This window comes from Delphinus delphis, chromosome 1 (assembly GCF_949987515.2).
Source record: "Delphinus delphis chromosome 1, mDelDel1.2, whole genome shotgun sequence".
NCBI lineage: Eukaryota > Metazoa > Chordata > Mammalia > Artiodactyla > Delphinidae > Delphinus > Delphinus delphis.
The window spans coordinates 170,612,133-170,623,248 of record NC_082683.1 but is presented as its reverse complement, the minus strand read 5'-3'; the positions used below and the strand labels follow the sequence as shown (position 1 = coordinate 170,623,248).

Here is an 11,116-nt window from a genome sequence, read left to right as displayed (position 1 = left end):
TTGCTAATTTCCAAAATTTTATTTTAGTAAAGATAACAGTAGTTTCAGTTTGGGTCTCCCTCCCAAACTTCTGACTCCTATATATAACTGCCTACTCAACATCTCGCTTCAATATTGAATACAGTGCCGCCTTAAGTGTGGTCCATCCACAAATCATTTGTCATCAGTCTGCAACAAACTAAGTATAAAAATGAGAGAAAGAGTTTAACAACATTTATAGCAATTTGATGCCAGCAGTGGTCTTATCTCATTGCACAGGGTGTAGACCAGTTCATATGTTGTCAAATTTGCTTGATAAGTTGCATGTGGTGTGAGGTGAGTTCCAATCATGTGCAGTAGGAAAAAACATTGATCTCCATGAATTGGAAATGAAGTAAACTTGTCCTTCACCTAAGACAGTTTGAGAAGTACTGGTTTAGTAGACATCTCAAATTCAACACATCTACTAAAAAAAGTAATGGTATTTAAAGAACATTTAATTTATATTTTTACATGCATAATAAGTCTTTAAATAATATAAATAAATTTAAAAAACTGTCATGCAGACAAACTTGAATCTACTCTACACATACATACATACACATATACATACATACAAGTAATACAGGAATGAAAACCCACTGTAAACACTTTAAGCAATGTGAAAGTCCACAGAATTGAAAGGTTCTACCTCTGTTTATCACTGCTGACTTCTCCTTTCTGATTCTAATGACTGTTCTAGAGTTAAGGTTTCTTCCCAGTTTAATACATGCGCTTTTAGATAGAAATTAGTAGACACAGACAATTTTAGTTTTGCTTTTTTTTTTTTTTTAATAAATGAGGTTGCACTCATAATGCATTATTCTGTGACCCGATTTTTTTCCCACTAATATACTTGGAGACCTTTTCTGGTCAGTTCATACAGATTTGCCCCATAATAATCATAATATGCAACACTTCTAAAAATCATCCTCCTATTGTTGAACAGTCTAGTTGGTTCTAAACACTGCTACAATGAATATGCACTTCTTGATTTGCACATCGTGCATCTCTACGATACGTCTGTAGGATCTATTCCTAGAAGACAAGAGCTGAGTCAAGGGTATATACATTTCAAAAGTTGATACTCTCAGGCTGTCTTCAAAAACTCCATACCCTTTAAATGCCAATCAACAATGCATGAGTGTGACCATTTCAACACTGGATTTTTACCAAATCTCTTAATTTTTGCCAACCTCGTGAGTGAAAATTACATCCTTTTCTGTTGTTTGAGCAAGCATTTCAGTGTTTTCATTAGTTATCATCCCATCACTTGCCTGTTGATATACTTTCCATATTTTTCCCTTTTTGTCTCCTCAGTTGATTTGTAAAGTGATACACATACAACCAAGTGCTGTGGATTTTTAATCATTTGTCTGATAGATATTGTAAATATTTTTTCCCTTTCTGCTGTCTTTGATAATAATGTTTCAATTTATTCTTAAGAAGTAAATAATATCCTAACTTTAAGTTTTATGAGTAACAAACCCCTTCAGACTCACATTGATCTGGATACATCAAGAAGCTCTGACCATTTGGTTTATAAAATAGTGAGTCCTCTCTTCTCCTGATGAGATGTCTTGCTGAGAGTTAATAATTACTACACATTGAGATGAATGTGGTTTCATTTATTTATTTCAGGAAGGATAAGAAGCCTTGTCACAAATAACTCTATGCTGCCTTTTGAATTCATTAAAGGCAAAAATCTGTTAATAAGTGCTCTTTTACATTCTTCCAATGGAAAATTAAACGCCCAGGGATAATTAAATGGCCTTTTTTATCATCTAATTCTATCCTGCAAATTTGAAAGCAAAATTTCCAATCCTTATAGAAATAGATATTAAGGGTTAGAACAAAGACAGCTAATACTGTTTAAAGTGTGAAAAATTATTAGTTCGCTTCTCCTTTAATCTGATCTTCTGAGTATCAAGTGAATATATGAGATGTAGCGAGTTATAGTGCACTGATTTCAAACTGCTTGTCTTCAAATTCTTGCTATGCTATATGCCACCTACATAATTTTGAGCAAGTTTTCTGATCATTTTAAGTCCCATGTTTCTATTTTTAAAATAGTGAAACAATAGTTGTGAAGAAAAAAAATGACAGAAAATATCTAAACCACCTAGATATGATAAATCCTTAATAAATACAGATTAGCTATTATTATTATCATCATCATTAACTGGGGTAAATAATATTTATCTTATATCTGTAAGTACTGCTATCCTCTTTTAAGTCAAATTTGGATATCATATCACTGGCATATTTGCCAGCAGAGGATTAAAAAAATTATATGACAATGAAAATTAAAAATATACTATCATGTAGATCTTCATTTTGAATTTTTATGGTAAAATTATAGCAAAACAGGATTCATGCAAAGGCTTTAGTACCACAAACGACTTCTGAAACATAATATACTGTCTTTGTTAGCTCGTGGAGCCATCAGGTTAACAAAATAAATTAGTCGATAAAAGAAAGAAATGGATACATCAACTATACTACAGTAAAAACATTAAATAAAAAAGAATTTAGAAAATCTCCAAAGACAAAAAAGAAAGAAATGAAAAACTTTATCTGAGCCAAATTGAAAATTATAACCCAGGAACAGCCTTTCGGAAAGCTTCGAGGTTTGTTCTGCCTATGAGGTCAAAGCATAGCTATACAAGTTTTTGAGACAGAGGGTTGTACATTAAATGATGTATTACTGACAGTTACACAATCCAGATCTACGAGTACAAAGTGAGCGGCCCCAAGATTAAGAAGGAAGATTATCTCCTAAAGAATTGTGACCCTTGATGAGATTAAGAAGGAACGTTACCTCCTAAGGAGGTCCGGGGAATGCAGATGCTCATTCCGCCCCAAAGGGACGAAGGAAGCCAAGAAAAATTTTATGTTTAAATATTTCCCCTCTTGCCATAAAATATGAATTTTACTTCACCAGGTATTATAGTGTTACCATTTTAAAAATATATTTTAGTAGCCATTAAGGTTTCCAGTTCCAATATATACTGTTTAAAGCAAAAATAAATAAACTTTAAAAAATGGTATTTGTGTGTGTAACATTAGCTGAGTACTTACTATAGTCCGGAAACGTGTGGCCCTACACTGCCTAGGGGTATTTTTTTTTTTCCTTGTTTTTGTCTTTTGTTTTCTCCCCTTCTTAACAAAATCGAACTGCTTGGGAGAGTAGGGATGAGATGGAAGAGGGTAAGGTAACGAGTTTGCTGAGATAAGCGCTATAAAGTTTTAAAATCCCCCAATTTTCACTGCATTTCCACCATAAATAGCAACGTAAACATTTAAGCATAACTTCCTCTAAGAAATTTTCCTTTCATCTCCCAAATCCACGTGGAGAAGGGAGACAATAAGGATGCTTAGGAAAACTTGCCCAGACTTGCCCTCAACCTGGGAAATCTGAGTCCCGGGGCTGGAAAATCTGAAATGTAAAAGAGAAACGTGCTGGGATTGCGTGGGTAGGAGGGAAGAAACAGGATCCCACGGGACCCGGCTTTGGTCCAGGAGCGCATTCCCCCACCCCCCACTCCGCGCCGGCCGCTGGGCTGGGAAGCTCCTCCTCCCCGTTTCCTTCCTCCGCCTCAAGCTCGGTGGCCGTGGCGGGCGAAGGGCAGAACGCCGCGGTATTTTGTCCCACGCGGCGACCCCTCCTCCCGCCGGCGCTGCGGCTGCAGCGGCTGCGAGGGAGGCAGCGGAGAGCTGACGGCGGGCCACGGCTGGGCGGCCTGGAGGCCACGGGAGGTGGAGGCCCGGCCGCCTTCCCGCGGCACGGGAGCGGAGGGGAAGAGGCGGACGCCCGCCAGCCCCGCCCGGTCGCCGAGAACGTGGGGGAGGCTCCGCGCGCCGCCCGCCCCCCGGCGTCCGCAGCCCTGCTGGCCCTGCAGCCGCCGCCGCCGCCGCCGCCGCCGCCGCCGCCGCCGCTGCCTCCGCCTCGGGCTCCCGCCGCGGGCTCCACGGCCCCGGCCGGGGAGGGAGGGCGGCGGGTGCCGCCGGAGCCGCCAGACATGTCGGGAGGGCACTGCGGCAGCTTCGCCGCGGCGGCGGCCGGCAGCGGCGAGATCGTGCAGCTGAACGTGGGAGGAACCAGGTGAGTCGGGGAGAAGGGGCTCGGGGTGGGGGGATAGCGGGCGGGCGACCTCCGGGGGAGGCCGGGCCCCGGGGGGACGGGATAGCGGGCGAGCATGGGCGCCGAGTGCAGGGCCCTCCGGGCGGGTGCAGGTCCGCGGATCTCGAGGGGCAGGCGGCCTTGGGAATCACCGAGACCAGGGTTTATCTGGCCGCGCTGCTGCCTTACTAGAATATCAGCTACGTCCCTCCCCCTTTCTAGGGGATCAGGCCGAGAGGAACATTCTATAGCCTTCCTTACCTAACCCTGGCGCGTACTTGAGGAATTTATTTTGTAGAAGCCGGGCCTTGTGGTTTGACTGTTGCAGGTGCATCTGCCTCCCTTTCTCTTTGGTCAACAAGGTAAATCGATTTGCTCGGGCGATAATGCCTCAGTAAGGGCTGTTTGAAATCTCCAAGAATTTCGGTGGAGGGAGTGCCGTAGATGCGCGGTACCTTGTTATTTATTTTCAGAGTTTCTTGATGCGTGGCTCTGAAGGATCTGTTCAACTTGTAGGGCAGCGAGTCCAGAAACTGCAGTTTGAAGAGTTGGTTCTGGGAAGCTTTGGGTAGTGACACCCTGTTGCGCTCTCCTAGTAAGCAGACCGAAAGCTCTTCTCTGATCTCTCTTTGGCCTTCCACTCCCTTACTGTATCTTTTAATAAGCTTGTTGGGGGGGGGGGGGAAATCATACTTCTGTGGATTTGCTATGGTTTATGAGTCACTCCTCTCGGAAATGGGAGTTTGCCAGCTGTTTCAAGGAAGGGGTAGTTGAGTTTTAGGCTAGGTGGGAGATAAACGATGAAGCACCCTGGGAGGTAGTGTATTTTGCTATGCTCAACACCTAGGACTTTTTACTAGTATTTTTAAAAATACAGAACGGCAGCACTGTGAACCATAGTGGTAAAAATGTATAGTGTTTGAATGGTTTTCTAAGTGTGCTGGGGAATTCAACACAGGAAACAGTAATGCTTTCTCCGCTCACTCTTTTTTTCCCCTCTCATCCCCCAAGAAAAACTTAATTAGTTTACAACGTTATTGCTGCTATATAGATTCTGGTTTTATGGAGGGGAAGATTGGTGTCTCCTAATGCAAGACATGGATATTGTCCTAAAATCACGTGAAAATTTTGCCGCTTTGGTAACTTATGAATGCAAAACTGGAATACCCTGCAAGAGCTGGCCTTCAGAAGAGTAGCACTATAGTCATTTAAAATCCCTGCCCTAGTTTCTAATTTCCTTGAAGTTGAGTAATTGCCACTGGGAGAACCACCTGTGGCATAGAATTGAACTCAGCTGTGAAGTGATAGTGTGACACTCAAACGAGAGTTTCTTATGAGCAGAGAAGCACATGGTATACGTAGGGTCTAATCAAAAAAATGACCAATTTTTATCATTTATTTAACACTTAATGGATGATTCAGAAAGTAGAGAAGATGAGGTTTCATTTAGAATTGTTAATGTTATTATTTACCAGAAGAACCCTAATGAAGTGAAAGAAAACCAATGTGGCTCCATTCGTGATTAATTCTGTTATGAATGAGTATGATTTGAGGCCTCAGGAGAGAAGTCTGGGACCAGCCAGTGGGAGACAAGCTTAGCAACCTTAGGCAAATTATTTTTTAGTGCTTAGTTTCCTAAAATGTGTAATGACAATAATAGTACAACCTTCCAGGATTGATAAAAAAATTTGAAGCAATAAATGGGAAATACAAGGTTAGTGGCATTATCTATCAACAGTAACTGCGGAATAAATAATTTTAACTAGATTGTTTCCAAGTAAATTTAGGAGGCAAGTAGCATGGAGTATAAATGTGGATATGTTTTGCTGAGGCCAGATTGCACGTGATCTTTTTCTTGGCATACTGTAGATATGAGATAAAAACATAGAAAAGGCTTTTCATATATATGCGTTTCAGAGAATTATGCTTGTCATATGTAATTTTAAATGCTGTAGTTTTCATGAAGTCATATTTGGAACCAGTTTTAGAGCTCTGGGATTTTCTCCCCCTATCTTCCACTTGTTTGGAGAAAAAAAAAATTGGTGGGGATGAGAGTCTAATCCCTTTGCCCAGAAATTCCAGATTACTAAACCCACCCCGAACTGCTGATTTTAATTGAAATTGCTAATATGACTTTAAGCAGACCTGGGTAATTTTCTAAGTAACACAAAATTTGAGTTATTTGGCAAACAATTTGCTGAATAAGCAGTGAATGTGAAAGGTCACAAGTTAGAAGTGATCCTTATTTGGAATTAATTTGATTGCCTCCAAAACACAGTGACTCATTTTTGCAGTGGATCCTTAGATATTTCAGTTTACCGTATTTACTGGGTTTGCTTCTATTGATTTGACCAAGTCAGTTTCCTCTAACTAGTTGTAATCTACTTCTCATTTTTTTCTTAAGATTCTGGTAAGAAATGTGCTTGGGAAAATTTGCCATATTTTCTTGAGTAAACTGGCTCCTTTCTTAGCCTGATTAATGGGCACAGGAGCTACTTTAAAACAGTCATGTAATGCTAGAAAATGAATGTGGAGGGAAAGTAAAGGGTCTGTTGGGCTCTCTTCTGTGTGAGGACACGTGGTGATGGGGCAGCGAGTCAGAAATGCATAGTGCAGTGTGATGAGTCTTAAAATGAAAATATTCAGACATCAAGTGCTGGACTGGATGAGCCCTATATCGAATTCTTTGTCATGCCAGTTCACATCTGTTACTGATTGTTTTGCCTCGGTCTGTTACACGTGGCTTTGATAAAGTTCCCCTCAAATTGGTGGTAATAAGCAGACTTGATCAAATGGCAGTTAACCTCAAAACAGTGTTTACTGAGTGATTTTTGAATGAGTGAATGCAACAGTTGTGAATAGCCCAAGACTATAAAGGAAATGTTAAATGCATTATGTGCAGTGGGATTAATGTGAGCTCAGAAAGATAGTATAGGGTAGTATATTTGGAAAGCCATTAAAGAGAAGGTAGAACCTGGATGGTATCAAGAAAGATGGGCGGGGCTTCCCTGGTGACTCAGTGGTTAAGAATCCGCCTGGCAGTGCAGGTGACACGAGTTTGAGCCATGGTCCGGGAAGATCCCACATGCCGCGGAGCAGCTAAGCCCGTGAGCCGTAACTACTGAGCCTGCGCTCTGGAGCCTGCGAGCCACAACTAATGAGCACGCGCGCCTAGAGCCCATGCTGCGCAACAAGAGAAGCCACCGCAATGAGAAGCCCGTGCACCACAACGAAGAGTAGCCTCCGCTCGCTGTAACTAGAGAGAGGCCCCGCACAGCAACGAAGACCCAACGCAGCCAAAAATAAATTAAAAAATAAAAACATAAATTTATGAAAAAAAAGATGGGTGGAACTTAGATAATTGAACATGAGGTTGATGCAGCTGGGATGGAGATTCTGAAGTGGTGTAAGCATGGATTGTTTGGGGATATTAAGAAGTACTGTCTTATTAGAGGGGAAACCAGTTTGTGTTGGAGAGATGAAACGTGACCTGAAGATAGTATGTTATGTTGAGAATTTTAGACTTGGTGTGGTGCGCTAATTATTGATTCTTCAGTAGATTGGCATGCTAGAAAGTAGTGTTTTAGGAAGCTTTATATGTAAGCAAATTAATTATTTGATTTTGTTGACAGCTCTTGGAATAAACTTAACTCTGAATTGAAAGTAGCAAAATTTAAAGATATTAAAAGTAATGAATATAATTGATACAGCTGTAGCTATGCAGCAACTTGTAAATCATTAGCCAGTGTATTAAAGCAAGTTAACTAACATGGAAATTTCAAATCATGTCCTCTCTTATAATACCAGCTACTTTTTAATTGCAGGTTTAGTACCTCAAGACAAACACTTATGTGGATTCCAGATTCCTTTTTTTCCAGGTATTTCATATAATTCTTTAGTACCTTTTTTTAAAATACAGTTGATTATTTATTAAAACAGTAAAAAATAAATATTTTTATGTATCGAATACAAAAGCTTAACTCTTAAAATATAATTTTTAAATTGTTATTTTATCTTGGAGATAGGATGATTCATTTGTGTTGGTCTTTGATGTTTGAAAGACTTAGAGCATTTTATTCATACTCAGATTTTAAAAACTAACTCTGTCTTAATGTTAATGACTTCTAGTTTGCTGAGTGGAAGAATTTCAACACTTCGAGATGAAACTGGTGCTGTGAGTATAACAATGTTGATGTATGTTCTAAATTAGATGAAAAAATGCTTATAATGTTTGATCCTTATACTCTAAGAAGACAGGGAAACTACTCTTTTAATAACTACTAAATGAAAGTATATGTACTTAAAGATTTTGATTTCTTGTCATGAATAGAGTTTCTGTAATTATAGAAGAGAACTTGAAACTGGGAATACTGCATATAGCAATTTAAGTAATCATGATTAGAGAGATTGTAGGATCTGAGCTTACATTGTCAAGAGAGGAAATATTTCTTTTAATCAGTAATTGAAACTCGAACAGTAAATAGATGAATGTAAATACTAAAATATTTCAATATTGGTAAGATGTTGCAAAAAGTTCTACAATTTTTTATTTTGGAGAATAACCTTATGAACTTGTGCAGCAATGGTGGAGTGAGGGTAGTAAAGAACTATTAAATTTCAGTTAAAAAAAATTGGTTTGTAAATTTAAAAAGCAGTTGTAATATGAACAATAGCATGTAAAGTAAATGTCTATGGCTCACAAAAGCAAGTAAGACTTTCATTTGGGAGGCAACAAAGTGACCAGAGGTGTTTATTTGCTGTGATGAGATTTGCAGATGGAATAAAGCAGCACAAGTAGATATGTCCATGTGAGATTAGAAAAAGGACATCAGTAATTAGATCTCTACAAATCTGTGGTGTTTTCTTCAACTTCTGATTGATTCTAATAAAAACAAAAGCAAGAATTTATGAAGCCATAAGAACTTCATTCACTGTCTATAGTAACTGATTATAATATAAGAAGGTTTATTATTTGCTACCATTCTGCTGTGTAATTGACTTACATAAGCTTTAAAAGGTGTTCAGAGCTTTTGTAATGGGTTCAGAATAGTGTTGGCATACACTCCTGTAAAAAGTTATCAATTATGTATTTCATATTTTTTAAGCATTTTATTTTCCCCATATGTATTCTGTGGTGCTGTGTTTTTTATTTTAAAAAATTTTGTTGTTGTCACCCTCCCCTTCACCCTACACCCAGCCCTTGAGGAAATTGAGATAGTCGTATGTAAAAGTGTTACTGTTTTCCAGTTTAGACAGCAGTATGCAGTTTTACTTTTCTTGATTGCCTGGTGTGTATTATAAAAGTACATTGTTGTTTTAATTATTCACTTATGAATCACAAATTATGTAAATCACAATCACTGTCACCAATAATTAGTGATCAGATGATGTAAGAAAGTATTATTCATGCATAATGTTTTCAGAGTATTTATTGAATTCTAGAATATTTCAGATAAAAATTTTCCCTTTGGTGTCCCTTTCACCAAATATATCAATTAAATAGAAATGAGAAAGTGGACTTACTTGATACCATTTTTCCTGCACCTTAAAATATAATCAATCTAACAACAGCTTTTCAGGTGGAGAAAAGACACCACTACTACCACATAAATGCACACGGTTATAACTACCTTTCAATTTTAGAAACATTAAAATTTAATAAGAGTGGAGTCAAGGAAATATAGTATTTAAATAATTCAGTTTTTGTTCCCTAAGTTAGTGTTACAGATATTAAAGTTAGAAGTTTAATTTATAATTTGAAAGTAAAATTTGTAATTCTTTATTTACAGATATTTATTGATAGAGATCCAGCAGCGTTTGCACCCATTTTAAATTTTCTTCGGACAAAAGAACTAGACTTAAGGTGAGAAATGTATTTTTTTAAAGTAAATTTTTTATTCAAAGGTATGGTTTTGGGTATATTTTATGAAGAAAAGTTTTTTTCCCTGCCCCAAGATTATTTTTGTTTAAAAGTTTCATCAGAATTAAACTGTCATAGATACAGGCCACCATCATCCCTTCCTCTGGGTTACTCTGATAGCTTTCTTACCAATTTGCCTGTCTTCATTCTTATATCCCTTCAATTCATTTTTCACACTGTAGCCACAATTAACTTCTGAAAATGTAAATCTAATCTGGTTATTCCTCTGCTTACAACTCTTACGTGTTACTGGATTAATGGCTAAGGATTTTGGACTTCCTGTTGTTTCTTAAGGCTCTCTCTAATCTAGCTCCTGCTTCATTTCTGTTGCTTCAACACTTTCAACTCTTTCTGCTCTCAGCTTGATTCTGATCATTTCAATGATCCCTGCTGTGTCTGCCTGATGCAGGTGTTCAGAGTTTCCTGTACTGCCACTACCCCAGTCGTCTATCTTCCATTAGACTTTAAATTCTAAAAGGACAAGTTGTTTACTGTATACCTGTAGGATCGAGCATTGTGCTTGACGCATAGCGATATTTTTCTTCGGTGGGTAAATGAATGACCATTTAAACTATTTCTTTAACTTTGCCATAGTCTACAATCTACAATGGAAGCTACAATCTAATTTGTATTTTATTGTTTTATTTCATATATTCCTAATGAACTTTCACTTAAGGACTTATTAATACTTTTTGAGATAACACCTTTTAGAATTCTAATTGTTTCTTTAAGCTGCTTCTTTATAATATTGTATAATTTGGGGCTTATATTTACTAGAATATGCGCTCCTTGAAAGCAAAGATTTTTTTGTTTGGTTTGTTCCTTGCTGTATTCCCAGTGTTGTTAAAATGGCACGTATAGTAGCTGCTCAATAGATATTTATTGAATGAATAAAAGAGTTTGTTGGGGCTTTTTGTTTGTCTATTTCTTGGCCTGGGGTGGAAGTGGGAAGTATATTACTAACTACTTACTTTTGGGGTAAAATTATTTTTAGCATTTGATTAAAGCCTAAATTTACTCCTAGTCAGTGTCCTTGTGACTAATCCACGACTAAA

At 38.3% G+C, this 11,116-nt stretch overlaps 1 protein-coding gene across 3 annotated transcripts in view; it reads left to right on the top strand.

The window, feature by feature from the left end:
- The first annotated feature begins 3,695 nt into the window (after positions 1 to 3,695).
- The window catches only part of KCTD3 (potassium channel tetramerization domain containing 3), a 70,924-nt gene continuing 63,503 nt past the window's right edge, over positions 3,696 to 11,116 (top strand). For 2 of the 3 annotated variants that reach the window (XM_059998380.1, XM_059998369.1), the window contains exons 1-4: positions 3,696 to 4,123; positions 7,966 to 8,019; positions 8,270 to 8,315; positions 9,931 to 10,004. In XM_059998380.1, coding sequence (XP_059854363.1) covers positions 4,041 to 4,123; positions 7,966 to 8,019; positions 8,270 to 8,315; positions 9,931 to 10,004 — 257 coding nt within the window. In that variant the 5' untranslated portion in view covers positions 3,696 to 4,040. Of the gene's footprint in view, positions 4,124 to 7,531; positions 7,548 to 7,965; positions 8,020 to 8,269; positions 8,316 to 9,930; positions 10,005 to 11,116 lie in introns of those variants that run through there. The other variant, XM_059998389.1, reaches the window with a different exon arrangement.